This window comes from Atractosteus spatula, chromosome 18 (assembly GCF_055471065.1).
Source record: "Atractosteus spatula isolate fAtrSpa1 chromosome 18, fAtrSpa1.hap1, whole genome shotgun sequence".
Classification (NCBI taxonomy): domain Eukaryota; kingdom Metazoa; phylum Chordata; class Actinopteri; order Semionotiformes; family Lepisosteidae; genus Atractosteus; species Atractosteus spatula.
Genome location: NC_142723.1, coordinates 18,168,334 through 18,184,623, shown reverse-complemented (window position 1 = coordinate 18,184,623; position 16,290 = coordinate 18,168,334). Strand labels below are relative to the sequence as shown.

Genomic DNA, 16,290 nt, shown 5'->3' with positions numbered 1-16,290 from the left:
AGTACCAGCAGCGTTCAACACTTTTCGTGTGCACATCAAGCTCTGTGTGCTTTGTCATTCATCTTATTTCAAACATCCTGACACGTACAAAAAAACTCCCCAGTTTGGAAGGAGAGAATACCTCTTTACAATTAAATAATTCATGGAACAGGTTACGATAATATGCACATGCATTTATATAGTGGGGAAGCTCCATGCCACAGTGGTTAGTATGGCTGCCTCACAGCACTGGGGCCCTGGGAACATGGAGTGCTGTCTGTCTGGAGCGTGCATGTTCTCCCCCCCCGTGGATTTCCTCCCGTTTCCTCCCCCAGCCCCAAGCCACGCTGGTAGGTTAGTTTCTGCTGGTGCAACTGTCTTCCTAGCTGTGTGAGCCATGCACTGGGCAGGCATCCCACTGAGGGTCCTGCCTTGTACCTGTTACTTGGAGGATAGAAAGAGAAACTGACAGATGAGGAAGGCAAGAAATGGGGCTCAGATAGCTGGGGGACAAGGAGCTCCAGGAGACAAGTTAACTGCCATCGACACTTAAGACGAGAACCAGTTGTGAGTGGTACCAGAGATTCCCAGCTTGGCAAGGATTTATAGAAGGAGAGAATGATTGACAGAGAAGAGGAAAGCGGTACAAAAAGTTTTACTTCTCACCTTCTTTCATGTACACAAAATGCAAAAAAGGTAGCAGTTCAGTCCCCCCCCCCCCCCTTAAAGTCTGAACAGTTACTTCTGAATTTCTCCAATGATGCTTGAACTCTGCCTTGTCAACAACCAGGAGGCTCACTCTTGTTTCTCCTTTGATCAGTTCCTGGGCTCAGTCCACAGTGCTGCTTCCTGTGTGATGAACGGTTTTACCAGACCTGGCAGCTTTTGATCATCTCCTTCATGACTTTTATCCCTTCAATGGTACCATCTTTAAGGGCCAGTCCAAGCAGAACAGGTTTGTTTCCAGCCTCTTGTGAAACAAACGTCACAAGATTTTTTGCAAAGACATGTGTCAGAGCCTGTAAAAGCACCAAAAACATCCAATTTGTTTGCATTTTGAATCTTAATATAAAGGATTTAATAAGATAGTATTGCAGTAGTATGTTGAGACAGAAAAAGGTTTACCTCATCTTTTCCTAGGAGGATCTTTGTGGTGTACATGGGCTTGTTAATATCACCACATGTGGTATCCGGCGTAAGGGAAATTAATGTCCCCATCTTCCCATATTGTGTGAGGACTACAAATATGTAGTTGCTGAACTCTGTGCACACAACCTGAGTGGAGATGCCGTTGACCATCTGTTCTCTCTGCTTGGATCTGATGATAGGTTCAGCTGCCATAGTCACCTTTTAGATAGGTCTGAAAAATTAAATACAATGGACCATGATAACTTCATGCTCAATGACACATTCCACTATTTCATACAGCAGTTCAAGTCTATCTGAGCATCTCTTTTATAGAGAAGTGTATACTCAAGATTTAAAAAAACAAATGGTGAGAACAAAGGAATTAAAGAGGAACTGCAGTCCCAATTTCTCAAACTGGTTATTAAATGTTGGTAACAAATTAACAGTGTAAAAAATTACAAAACCCAAATTAAGCACAATCGTGAGCTTTGTGAAACCACTGAGTCCCCATGGTGTGGCAAACCACTGGTCTCGCCATGGGCGAGAGCGAGAGTTTGCGAGAGCCGTGACGCGGTACGGCCCTGTCCGCTCGCTCGTCACCGTCCTGACTGATGTCAGTGCAGGTTGTGCCGCAGCTCTCTCACCGCGCACGTTCCCAACCTGATCTGCTTGCAGAGTAAACAAGTGAGTTCCATTTGTCGGCAAAACCATCCCGAAGTCGAGAGCAGTATGTCCATTGGATTAAAGAGATGCAATAAGATGCAACAAGGCTGCATCACGTCACCCGAAGGTTTATTGACTCGCAGAATATGGTGCTGCGCACCCCTGGACATTTCGTCAATTTTGTGGTGTAAATTGGTGGTTTTACAAGTTACTGTGTGTGTACCTCTTACTTTCGTTCAGGTTTGAAATGCACTCATCCTTGCCGATTCTTTCCAACCCCAAAATGCATAAAATGGCCTTGCAGTTCCCCTTTAAATGATACAATATTTAGAAGGTTTTGACAGAAACAACTTAATGCTCTTCAGCAGTTCTCGAAGAATCAGATCAGTTAAAAATTGTTTTAACTGAACATTTTAAAGACTATATTCACATTATCCATAAGTTACAGGACTAAACACTCAAGTTAACTTTTGGTATCCCGTTTGTCTTGTTAACTCAAATGAGTTTTAAGTCCATACATATTGAAGGGTTTACTACTGCTGTTCACCTAATTTCTGCGGAAAAAGACGATACTTAAATTTCAAACTCTAGCTAGACGACGGTAAGGAGACTAAAATTTAAATTATAGTTTATATTTTTAAAGACAGATTGTGATTTGTACCTTAAAGTACCTTGCACAGTCTTAGGTTTTTATATTTACACTTTCGATAAATATCCTTTAAGGTCGACCTTCAATTAAAATCATTTGATCCTTTTGCCCCAAACTGGAAAAAACCCCGAAACGAAGCGTTTTTGACGGTATTTTATACCCAGTACTTACACTGGGGTTTCTTAAAATGTTCCAAAATGCATTTTATTTGGAAAAAATCAGTGTCCATATCTCATTTTAAGGAAATATGGAATTACCTTTCTAGCGTTTCTGTTTGGACGGCTCGCAGTTAACAGCGCTACCGAAACCAGTTCGATCCAGCCGACCCCTCCACTTCGCTCGGCGAGTGAACTACGAGAGCTCGGGGCTTCCACCAACTCCCAGTGCAGCGGGCCACGAAGGATGCTACAGCCAGGCTCGATTAAGGGTTCGTGAGAATTTAAAGGTACAAAAACCGCATCTTACCTTCTGCTTACGTTCGGCCAAATATATGCAAAAAATCCTACGGAAATCTTGAAATATGCACACGGTCAGGGGAGCTGAAAAAAACTGAAGACTTCTGCTCCGGTGCAAGTCACTATCACATGTGGGAAATAGCGCACAAGCGCAGAACAGAAACTGTTTAATCAACCTGTTACTTTATTATAATTAAATATTGCGACTTTCTCAACTTAAAACATCCTAGAGGTGGTTTACGTTCTATATAAATGTTGCACCACTTATTATAAATATTTATCAGCACATCTTGCGACAATCCCGCTATAAAGTGTAATAGTATTTTTACAACTATGCAATGTGAGCCGAAAACATTCTCTTCGATTTAAAGAAAAAAACGGTTTTTAATGACAAAGCGCGACTAAATACCATAGCCTCAAAAAAAAAACGTGTAAGTGTTATTACATTAATCTATTTCTGTGTTCTCTTTTAAAAAAATATGGGCAATTCGGGAGACGATACAAACTCGACCGCTAGATTGGGAAAATAGGTTTTGGAATCATTTCAGAACTCATGCCCGATTTTTACATGAATGAAAAAGACTCATGACTTACCAGTGTGATCCATTTAAGGTTTTGTGAGCAACAGGCTATAATTTCGTCAAGAGCTGCTGGGTACATAGGTTTTGTGTACCATGAGTAGTTTAAATCACATCAACAGCTTGTTTCTTGGGATCATATTTACAAAACCAATCATATAATGGATGAAACTGCTTTAATGCAAATCTTGTTTTGCTAAATTTGTTTCCTCTGTAGTAAGGCACAAATCTGCAACAGCTTTTAGTACTTGTGATGGAAATAGCTTTAGCTGTTTTACATCTACAAAAAAAAAGACCATCTTGTTTAAATATTTATGCTGACCAGATTAAATGCAGCAAACCTTAGGAAGGCACAAGGTGGAACAATTTCTTATTCATTTTTAAGACATCAGCAATAGTTGAATATAACTATAGAATTTAAACACCCAATCCTTAATAGAATTACTTTAATATAAAGGTTGTCCATGAAGGCACAGATTAACCAGAGGACCAGACAGCTCAATTGGGATATCCACATGAAACATGCCAAACAGGTGCACATTACTGAGGCCCCTAGTGAAAACCCACAGCACTGCAAGCATTTTCACATTCAGGGCCTTTCACTTTGAGTTAAAATATAAATCTCACCATTAGCAAAAAAGAAATATTGGAACCAATACAAAGAGAAGGTCATGAGCAGTTTTCCCATTTGCCTTGTTTGTGTATTTTTTCAGAATTCATGTGTTTTGACATGGCAGGACTTCACCACTGTGAAATCTGCTACAAGCTGAAAAAGTAGGCACAACTGTTTTAATAATGGGGAAAAAAGCCCACAAGCTAGAAAGCTTTACTTTAAGCATACTTAATGAAAACAGGCAGTACACAGATGGTATAGGAGTCAGATAATTCTGGTTGTCTGTTAATGCTTTAAACAAAACAAGTGAAAGAAGACCAGCCATGTGTAGAGTACAGAATGGCATTAGACTGTTAACAGAAATTCAAGCTTTTCTGCACGGAGCTCCTTTCAGCCAGTGTTAGTGTTCAAGACCCAGTGGGCCTCATTTTCCCCATTCTGTGCCTGATAGTCACTAAGCAAGCAACTGGGTTTGATTTCATTAACAAACAGCAGTCCTCAAATGCAGGCAAACCTGGATTAATTTCCTTAAAACAAGGATCAAGTAGAATCCAAAACTCACAGAAACTCCTCTCAGCCCACCTTCCCTCCAAGAGACCATACACCTGCTGAGCTCTCCCAGTCCCTTTATAGCTCCTCCTTCCATGGGCCTCCCCCCCTTAAAGGGACTTACTCATATTTCTCATAGTGGTGGACCATTTGTAAACAAATAAAATAATTTAATATAGTTCCAAAGATAACTTACAAACTTTAACCAAGTCACGTGAGGCTTTTAATTTGTTTAAGCAAGGAAAAGAGACACACATCAGTTGATTATGGATGACTTACCAGTAACCTTTCCCTTTAAGATCATCAATTTTTTTTTTTAGTACTGGTGGTGTGGCAGTCTAGGAACCAACCACAAACAGGTGAAGGGTGGCCCAACACAACACAACACAACACAATGGAGAACACTGCAGTGATCTGAGGGAAAGGGGGGGGGTAAGTACCATTCACACTTCGTACATATCACATACACAATTACGAACATACAGGAAAGGTCTTGGAGTATTTAACATTCATTTGAAAAAAAAAACAGGCACCCTGTCACAGTGATAAAGGACTGCCCCTAGTCCTTTTAAATACATTGGTGTGCCGTATGAATAGTAAGTTGAAGCTGGGATAGGCTGGCACAGGGGGACCAGTGAACAGATATATTAGTCCCAGAAGTATACTCTTGTGCCCTTCAGTCCATTTAATGAGTCCTGGATGACAGCAGGGCATACCGTACTTCCTTTTGGAAAAGCTTTTGAGGATGTTCCTGTTGTGCTAGTCATCCTGGAATAATTCCTAGACTGGCTTGGCGATCCTTGAGTGGTCTTGTATATTGGTGTGGTAGAATTACGCTCGCTGCATGGCTGCAGGTGCATTGTTTAGCCCCAGAGGGATTTGCACCCACTCCTATAATCCCCAAGGCGTATTAAATGCTGTCAGATGTCAAGATCCCTTTCCTGGAATCCTTGGTGGTAAGCCTTGCGCTGATCAACACGTAAGAACCATCCAAAATATCTGTCAGGTCTTGGATCTGTGGCAGTGGGTGTTGGTTTGGCTGTCGGGTATTTACGTAGCCTGTAATTGACATATAGCCATAAAGTCCAATCCTTCTTATGGACACACTCTACTGGGGATGAGTAAAAGGGTTTTGACTTTACTATCCATCTTCTGGCCAACAGGTCTTGAATGTATTGTCTCAGCACTCGGTAGTGTAGTTTTGGCACTTATACATGGGTTCTCTGAACAGGGATGTCATTGTCTCAGGGTAGATAAAAGCAATGGCACAAGTTCAGGTTTCAAAATAAATAGGAGCTTCAGGTTTCTTTTACTCCAAAGCGAAAAAGAAATTATTAGATTTAGAATTAGTAGATTATTTCGGAGGTTTGATCGTCTTGGACCGACAGTCTGTCTGGCAATCAGATCCTCGGTCTCTTTCTCACTACGTCTCTCCCGCAGAGCTCTGGTGCATGGAGCCCTCTCCCCTTCTACCTCACACAGCTGCTCCATCCAGAGGCAAGGAGCTTAAACAGGGAGGTATAAGAAGTACAGTGGCTGACAGCTGGTTCCTCTTAGGCGGTGATTCGTGCTGACTGCCTGTCACAGTCATCTTTTAAAGTAATTCCCATCTGTAAGCTCGGAATACAACCTATGTCATCCTTTTCATGTGCAAAAACTGTAGGCTCTTCATATAACACTTGTTTGACAGCTTTTCGCTGGTCATCTTCCAAGTGCCTTAAATCTACAGAATGTGCCACAAAAGGGTTATGGTGCATACAATTATCACTAGAATTGGGTGCATGTTCACTGCACTAGCACTCAAGCAAACCTAATCAGGGTCATCTGATACAGTTGTTTTAAGTGCCATCTCCATGGCATGGATTACACTGTATAACAGTGCGGCAGTGCAGTGTTATTTTATGCCTTGTGTAGTTACCAGTGGGTATTTTGGTATAGAGAGCTGCAACACCACTAACTTCAACTAAACCTTCAAAAATATCTTATTTTTCCAGTCATTGTCCAAGGACAACACTAGATGTATAAAGCAAACCTCCTAATGCACACATCAGTGCAAGTATGATGAGATCAGCAAGATCTGCAGTGAACATAATGTTATATTATGTTAATATGGTTGAAATTGTTATTGATTTCTTCTTAACATGTTTTTTAAAAGCACTATCTAGGGGACTTGTATTGACTTTAATTTTCAAAGGACCAGGATACAATTAAAGAAAAAGTGATAGAACTATTGGGAAATCATGACCATTTTCTAAGGTAGAAAAAAAGAACAACTGGTAAAGGTGGAGTAAAATTGCCAAAGAGGGAGATGGAAAAGATTATTATAAGAGAGGCAAAAAATTATGCAATTATTTCTCAGTATACATACAGTATTGTAAAAGTAAAAATAGATTATGACATAATGGGGGAGTGATAAAGTATAACAGTAAACAATATAAAAATCAAGTATATTGCCAATTAAAATCAACAGCAATCACAAATTACCTTCCTCACTGACTTAGAGTAATTTTGTGGTAAATTTTCAACAGGATTCTTCTCCATTGTGATTGGCATGGTGCATAAAATTCTGTCTAATTCTGTCTACATAAATTCTGTTATCTTGATCCCTTTCTTAGCTCACTGTGTACTAGGTTTTTAGCCTTTGGCCCCATTATCACAGTGATGATCAACAAATTGTATCTGGGTATTTTGCCATCTTCACTTAAACATGTTGGACTTACACCTGTACTAAAGAGACCCTTGAATCTTATCTGCCATTTAAATCTTCTCTTCCTAGCCAATGTCCTACAGCAAGTGGTAATTTCCCAACTGCAAGATCATTTAATGAGAAACAAGGTCTCCAGACCTTTTCATTCAGGCTTCTGGCAGTTTCACACCACCGGTACAGTACATTTCTGGTGAAGGTGGCTAATGACCTCCTCGTGCCCTCAGACTCGGGTACATTGGCCCTGCTAGTTCTGCTCAATCGCATTTCTGCCTTCAACACTTTTACTCATGCAATCACAAGACACAGATCTAGTTGTCACTGCCATTGCTAGCTGCTCATCAAGTATTAAAACCTGAATGTGACAATATTTCTTGCGGCTCAGTAGTGACAAGACAGAAGTGGTGCCTCTGGGGCCAAACTGAAAAATTGGATGCCTTTAGCAACCTATCCTGTTCCATCCAGATGTTGAGAAACTGGTTCTCTCAGCATCTAATTTGTTACTGTACCTCCAATGTAAAACATTTTTGAGACGTCTTGACATCTTAGCCATCTCGACATGTTAGCCTTTGTAATAGCACTTTTTGCAGTTGAATTTACATTTGCTAAATTGTATAAAATATGTAAATGAAGATGATCATATGCCTCCAAACCTACCTCATGAGTAACTTCTTCTGGTTCAGTTATTCTCATCTTACATTGGTTTGTTTTTTTTTCAGCCTCCATGTTGCATTGTGCATATTAACTTCTTCTAGTATATTTAGTACTTCGTCCAAGCTTTTGATCTGTCTTGATTTTTTGTGCAAATCCTTTTAAATTTACTACGGTACTTGCTAACATTCCTATTTTGATATTGTCTCCAAACCTGAGTACCTTACTAACTGTATTAGAATCCCAGTTTTTAATATAAATTAGACATAGCAGTGGTCCTAACAATTACTCTAATAACTAATGACATCATCTCATTCTGAGCATTATTGTCCTGTCTGTGTGGTGTTATTTATTGCTTTGAAAGCCTACTTCCAGCACATGCTTTTTCAGAAATCATGCTGACTATCCACTAGACTACTGCTACCATTTAGATGATCCTTTTGTTTTCATAACCTTACATGTGATATTTTTAAAATTATAATATAGTTCTAATAGCGTCTTTCTACAATCTTTCACATTTGACTTCTCAGACACCTCTATGTGTCCTCTATCAGGCTCATATAGAAGTCTTTATCATCCTACACAAACTCAGAAGGAGCGATGGATTGAGAGCATTCATGTGTCTTTTCATCTCCTGCTCTCAAGTATTGCTGTGCAACACAGGTCACAGCTACTGACCTTTTAAGGGGTGAATCACCAGTTTTATTTAAACTGAACTGAACCTCAACATAGCAATGTTTTCAGAGCATTTATCTCTTCCAGGATTTATGTAGTTATTTTTCTTCTTTTTGAAATTTGAAAGTCTATGATAGCATAATGTATTCCCTAAAATATATTTTTATAAACTGTAGTGTTTGTGCTTTTTATCTTTAGAGAGCTCCTAACATGAATAGAAAGTCAGTATGTCATGTGGCCTAAGATTATAAATCATATCAAATGATCAGTGGTGGAGAGTGAATTTAAGTATCTCTGAATGGCAGTTTGGCTTGCTACAGTAAATGTTATGCCATTTATGCCCTCCGATGTTATTTCAGATAAGGATGGTTGTTTTGTTGTTGTCTCAGGCAAACTGCACCATTCTCCTGTAATGCTAGCTAATGTATATGCACCTAATGGGGAGATAGTACTTTTTAAATACATTTTTCTCTTCCCTCCCAAACATAAATACAGATCATCTCATTATGCAGGTGAGTTCAATCATTGTTTACACAAAGGAATGGATTGCTGCTCTTAGAGGCTGGCTTTGCCTTCCTAAACTGCTTCTGATATTCAGACATTTCACTCAGACTTTGACACCCGTGATGGTCTGAGCTCCATCATGCATACTCACGCATAGATTATTTTTTAATTGATAATTGCTTGATTCCATCTGTCCACTCCTGGTCTTATCATTGCATAGTGATTTCTGGCCATGCCCCTGTCGTCATGGAAAAGCTTTTTTTTTTCAGACCAAGCCTGCTTTGAAACCTCATGGTGATTCATCTGATTATTGCTTTCAGATAATGACTTAGAAGAAAATGAATTAAGTTTGTGACTAACCAGATCTCTTTCTTCTTAGATATTAATAATACAATTGACACCTCCAAAGCCACTCTCCATGAAAGCCGTGAAGGCATACTTGCAAAGTCAAATTATTTCACTCTTGGACTCAAACAAAGGAAGTACAGTCGTAGGAAAGTACAGATGGACCTTACTGAAAAACATTCTAAGACTGGACCGATAATACCACTCCGAAACTACAGTATCTTAGGAATGCTTGAAGTTTAAAAGCTGATGCACACTGCACGCAAGAAGTTGAAACTCTTTGTTTTTTGTGTTTTTTTTAAGTCGATTGCCCAATAATACTCTTATTGCCTTTTGCCATATTTCTTAGGCTGGATGGTTCAAGGATTGGCGAGAAGGAAGATCTAGGGTCAGTAATTGAAGTGATTTATGGCTTGGAAACTGCTCGGTTGTTAATTTTGCTGTATCGTTCCCCTTGTAAAACCTCCTTCAAGACATTTGAACTAAAATACATATCAGGTCTTGTGGTTTCTCTGGACTTTGTGGGAGGCCTTTAACACTGCAGAAACTTCATGTATATCCAACAGTATGTATTACACATGGGAAATTAATACCTGACAAGAAATAAAATGTAAAACATGACTAAAACATTCTCTTGTCCTTGAACCAAAACCGTTCCTTTTCACAGGCATTTCCTTTAAACAAGTAACAGTCATGCAGAATTTGTCATTCTTCTTTTGGAGCCAGGCAGATTAGCGGTGTCAGATAAATGATGCGTCTTGTCTTGCTGAGAGGGCAGTACTGCATTAAAAGGGTTGAGCTAATACATTTCAATTTTGCCACCTTAAGATAGTCACTTCAACTAAGTAAAGCAAGGAAAGGACATGTAGTAAAAATATTTGCTGCATAACCATGCTTTTGAAGATTTTGGGGAAAATGTATTTTTTATGAACCTCTGAATATTTTGCAGAGTCAGGGCTTCCTTTGACATTTCGAGCAGTATTTACAGACATCTTTTGTTCATCAAATGCCTGAAAATGTATTCAGGGGACTTTGATTTTCACCTCTACCGTCAGGAGACTCTGAAAGAAGTGGGCATCTCAGCAATTTTGTCACAAGTCTGTTTTCTTTTCATTCCGCTGAAGGGTAGTCTAGATTTTTTTTTCTTCCGACTGAAGCATCTGTCACCCTTTTGAAACATCTGGATCTGGCAGATGACTTGAGGCACAGCTCTCTGTAGTAGTTCATTGTTTAGTATGCTAGTGACAAAATTGGCTCATGAGATCATATAGTAAGTGGGTCAACAATTATGAATAGTGGATTTTCTTTACAATACAAATTAATTTTTTGTTTTCCTACGTTGTAGAACGATTCTCACGATTATTAAAAACATACAGGTTATTTTGCACTCATTTAGTGAAACTTCTAAGGATGGCTAAAGAGATGGAATATAGTATATTTTTATAAATGCAGCAAATGTGTATATACTGCAATTATTGGGTTTTGTGCACACAGATTCATTTATGTGTGTTTCATTGCCCTAGTCACTGTTTTATTATTTATTCAGAGTAGAGTGTGGAAATAAGCTGGGTATTCGTTGACTCAGCAGTATAAGTGTTTATGGATAGTCATGAGCAAAGATAATAACTGGCCTTGGTAATGTACAAAATCAATCAGTGAAAATCGCAGGACCAATTCAATTGCATATGTGACAGAAGTAATACAGAAGTAAGTTAATAGTATGTGTATTCATTAAACATCAAGATATTTTTAACACATTTAACATTGATTATAGTTTATGTCCTTTCCATTGCATTCATACCACACTGTTGGATAGTGACAATGGAGGATGAAGTACTGTATCTTAGTTGCATTTCTTTATCAGATGCGTTTATTCTGCTGGTAAGTATGATTGTTATTTTACTTCAAACGTAAAAATATGTTTCCTTTGTGAGTAAATTGATGTGAAGCACACAGTGGAAGCTCAATCTCCTAGTCCTTGGTTCTCATATTTGATTGTTCCTGTTTTATTGTTATTTCTTTCTACCCCGGAGTAATATGTTATGTGCTCCCGTGCAATTTCTTAAAGGGCTCACTTGGTGCAGTGCAGGTCATTTTCATTTGTATTGTGTGCTAACCTCTTTATTGAAACAGTTTACTAAGGCAGTCGGACTGCTCTTACTAAAGAAGTGTAGGAGTTTACGTGCCAGTAGCAACCTATCAATCTCTGTGTGGTGATTACTGTGCCTATGATCCATTGGGTCTGTCTACTTTATAAACTAGAAATTATCCCAGTGTAACCCAGCAGGCACATCAAAGCTGGTTCCACTGGAACTTCTGTTTCCAGAATTTTTCTGCTACTGAGTTAATTATCCAGTGCCAAAAGGGCAGCCATCAATTACATTTCCAGACCATTTGAGCAAAATGTGTCACAAACAGGCTGACACTGTTATTGTCGGCAGGACTTGAGAAGTTCAAATCTATACTCTCTGGCTCTGGTTCAGAGAAACCTATTAAACACTTGAAAGTATATTAATTTGGTCTGGGCCTCCCTAGCCAATTTTACATCAGTTATTTAAGGAAGATTTTCGTGTTTCGTCAGCGGCTTATGGAATGCTTTTTTAAAGTAACCCAGGGGCTTTTTTCGCAGACTTAAATAGCCATTTTCGTAACACAAAGTTATTCAATTTGTATTACAAATACAAAGTTTAATGGGAAGTGTGCTACAACTAAAATAACATAAGCTCCATCATAGCGATTATCATTTGAGTATCCTTTTCTATAGAAGTACACATTGCATTCTTGAGCTATTTTAAAAAGATTTTCCTTTAAATATTTTACTACATATGCCAGTGGTTTATGAAATATCTCAGATGTCGCAATCTTATTGATCTACACTTTAGAATGTTTTTTTTGCTAACAGGAGTAACCTTGAATCAAATGTATCCACGATCAACAGCTTTGAAGTATATTTGTATGGTTTGCTTTATACTTTATTTTACATCAAACCTAAATTAGGAAGGTTAAAAGAGACCTCATAAATCCCCCAATTCACTTTTTTTCTTACGACAGTATTCAAATGGTAGATTCGAGTATTTAAAGCTCTCTACTTTAGATGTGATTAAAGCAGATTTCCAGATGTGATCTAGCAGGGAACCATCAACTAGGAGATAAAGTCCAAACTGGAACCTTGAGCCCATCATTGCTACTATTCAGTTTGACATTTATGTTTGGTGTACTTACAGTACACGTGTCATTTATTTCAAAAAGCATGTGGGCATGAATTCTAATGTTGATGATGACAGCGGTGATAAGAAAATCATTTGAAATACTCTGTAGTTTCCTTGATAACAGATTGTCTGTTGTTTGCTCAACATGCTCATTAAGTATTGTTCATATTTGTGTCAGTCATAGATCTACTCTTTGAGGTTAGCTTGAGAACAGTCTCTAAGACTGAGCCCCGAGTAATGCAAAGCCTGATCTTGAATAGCTGAATTCCAATGAGACGAGTATGGTTAAGCCATGCACAGGTAGAACAGATCTCCTGCCAGTTGAAGCTGCTAGTTGAGGCACCAACTCTCCAGTACGACACCTGCAGAGTATTTATAGTTATCAACCATATACACAAATAAATGTCACTAAATACTAGTTCTTTTCATCAATCAGAGATTGATAAAATTATGAGGACAAAATGTGTTCTTTAAAGATGTGTGGGAGTAACAGTGACAAAAAAGTACTTCAAGATGCATCATGAAGTCACAGTAATAACCAGAAGGAGTTAAATGAACATTTTAGATTTTAGTTGTCCTCCAGTCCACTTGCTGTACAGTTTTAGCGATGATCAACGCAAAAATAAATGTCTGAAATGTTCCAACACAAAATCTAATCTTAAACTTTTACTATTCCTTGGCACAGGTATAACCTTTATTCCTATCTTTAGATTAGCAAAGAATATATTATGCTAATTTCTGACAGCCTTTGTTACTGTCTCTCTCCTCCTAGCAGATGACTGAAAAATGACTATGGATTGAGGACATTGTAGCAGAACTGGTTTTCTGGTTATCAGCAACCAATCAAATTCATATTATACTTGCAGTGCATTGCAAAAATGCAACAGCATTACAAAGGTTAATGATACCAATTAATATTTATTATCTACACAATCTAAACCACACATTTAAAATAAAAAATAAAAAGAAAAAGGTAAATATATAATTACTAAGAAAGAAAAATGGGGAAGTCATGACTGCATAAGTATTCCAATCCTTTGCTGTAGCAAACTTAAACTAAACTAAGCAGAAAAGTACCTTAACAAACAACACAGTAAGTTGAGTGACCTCTGTCTGTGTGCAATTATAGTCAAACTCAGAATTTCACATAAAAACATCTATCTTTGTGAGGTTCCTTGTTCAGGTAGTGAATTTTTAAAAAAAAGGTCTCAACCATGAAGACTTAAGGAGCTATCAAATCAATTCAAGGATAAAGTAATTGAAAAGCACAGATCAGGAGAAGAGTATAAAAGCATTGGGCTCTGAATATCCCCGTGATCACAGTCTACTTGATCATTAAGAAATGCAGTGTCCATCACCCTACCAGACACTGCCTAGATCCAGTTGTTTCACAAATTGAGCATCTGGGCAAGGTGGGAACTGGTGAGGGATGCAATTGTGAGACCACTGAAAACATTGAAAGAGCTACTGAATTTAATGACCGAGAAAATGAATCAGCGATATTCCTGTCCCTCCACAGTGCCAGAGTGGCAAATCCATCTTAAAATACATTTGTGGTTTTGTAAGCGACACTGCAAGCACAGGGAAAGGGTTTTATGGTCGAATAAGCCAAAATGGAAACTTCACATCTGGCAGAGAACCAACATAGCACAGAACAGACTACAGCCATCACAGTCCCTGCAGCCAAGCATAGTGGTGGCAGCATCATGCTATGGGGATGCTTCTCCTCACCAGGGAATGCCTGTTAGAACTGAAGCAAACACGGAGATGAAGTTTGAGCAACTGAGTTTATTGCATGCAAGGAACAACAGTATTGTTTGAAATATAGGTACAAAACTTCCACTTTATCTAGCAAATTTCAGCCGCTTCTGACGCAAATTGTTACCATGGTAATGGGGGGGGGGGCACCAGTGTTTGGACATTCCCAAGACCTTGAATACTTTTAATGGTCGGTTTATCTTTCCTTAGTTAGGGGGGTCTTTATCTTGCACTTGGAATTTCATATCAGTTCACTCCCATCCCTGCCATAACTCAGAGGTGCCTAAGCATGGGATGTCTTGTGTTACAAGAAGTCTTTGTGCAGAAAGAAATCAATTAACCCCTTTTTCACATCCTTTATCTTTCTTCAATGGGTATAAGGACTGAAATACAAGCCAGACTGCCTGTGGGAATTGTTGTCAGCATCACCTGTAAATTTTGGCTGAGAGACTACATACTTGTAAGACTGTCAGTTCCTGTGATGGTCAATGAAAAGCAGCAGTCTTGTTCCATAATTGGCAAACTTTTAGTATTTTTAACTGGGAAACAATGGGTGAAAGGTAGGGTTAAAGGGACTTACTGTGATAAAAAAAAATACTGAAAATGCAGAATGCTTTTTACTTAATAGATATCAGCAATATAAAACTATTTATATAGGTATACAACTATTACTATTGCTCCTTGGCAACAGCTATATTTTGCTTATAAAGCGATGTCATCATTTAATTAATTTCAACAAAAAAATATAGATTTCTCTGCTTCTCTTTAACTACATATCCTTCTTTAGCTATTTTTATTTTCTATAACAATTACACTTATTTCCATGTTCAAAATATCCTTTGGAGTAACAAGCAGTTGCAGGTTCAGTTAGACCAGTGGTGGTTCTGTCACTGAGGTTGCTCCAAACTGTGGAGAAATTTAGAGAAAGGGTGTTTACAGATAATGTGTTTTATGTTTTTTTTCTCAACATTTCATTGTGCAAAGACATGACCCTGGCAAACTAGATCTGTGACATCAAACAGGGGCTCTCCAATTACAAAAAGGTGAAGAACCACAGGGAGTTCTCTGTGTGCGAATCTGTTAGGGTAACAAGAACAAGCGTGTATACTTTGTCTGTGCTGTTCAGACTAAGAAAAGGTGCAATTTGAATGCTGGCCAAGACATTTGCTACACAGGCCATACACATGATCTCGCAGGCTGGACCAGGCCCTCGGACCGTATGTTTCACCCCCTGAGTACAGCTTGGGCCTCTGCACTTGACAAAAACAATGTTTATTCTCAGTGCCACTTATTGTTCCAGTTACTGTTTCAGAGTTCTTGTGTTTTAACTCATCACATCACATTTAGGACTTCACCTGGAAAAGTGTCAATTAATTATCATTTAAAGGCATGCAAATCTACAGTAGTAAACTTTTAAAAGTTGCATGCTTACTTTACTCTGGCAACAAAGCTTGATCATACAAATGTAATCACTTGACACTGCTTCACTGCCCAAATATTTTTCAGTATATTACAACCTGAGTTACACTGCAAGCCCTGTATCCAGCAGTCTCAAACCAGCCCCTTCATTAAGAATGTTTAAACATATAGGTGGGCATTTAAAGCATCGTATGGCGGAAAACTAAACCTTTATCAATTGCATCTGTTCCTGTAGAAATTGTGCGCTTTTCTGTACTGTGTTATGCCACAGTGGAGAGATAAGGGTGATTATGCTTGGCAGGATTTAATTAAAACTACATTTCATCCCAAGAGTTTTTCTTCACGTTAACTGTTTACTGCCTACTTTGGTCCTTGTCGCATTGCTTTCCAAACATCTTCTTATTGTGATGT

The 16,290-nt window shown here is 38.6% G+C and overlaps 1 protein-coding gene across 3 annotated transcripts; it reads right to left on the bottom strand.

The window, feature by feature from the left end:
- Nucleotides 1–619: 619 nt before the first annotated feature.
- On the bottom strand, nt 620–4,675 carry psmg3 (proteasome (prosome, macropain) assembly chaperone 3). Of its 3 annotated transcripts, none has more exons than XM_088936724.1 (3): nt 4,628–4,675; nt 1,105–1,339; nt 620–998 (listed from the first exon to the last, which is right to left on the bottom strand). In XM_088936724.1, exons 2-3 carry the CDS (start codon nt 1,318–1,320, stop codon nt 846–848), a joined length of 369 nt encoding a protein of 122 aa, XP_088792850.1. In that variant the 5' UTR covers nt 1,321–1,339; nt 4,628–4,675; the 3' UTR covers nt 620–845. The 3 variants fall into 3 exon arrangements, with proteins under 3 accessions (XP_088792850.1, XP_088792852.1, XP_088792849.1); XM_088936726.1 differs by lacking the exon at nt 4,628–4,675 and adding an exon at nt 3,469–3,590; XM_088936723.1 differs by lacking the exon at nt 4,628–4,675 and adding an exon at nt 2,885–3,001.
- Between the last annotated feature and the right edge of the window lie 11,615 nt (nt 4,676–16,290).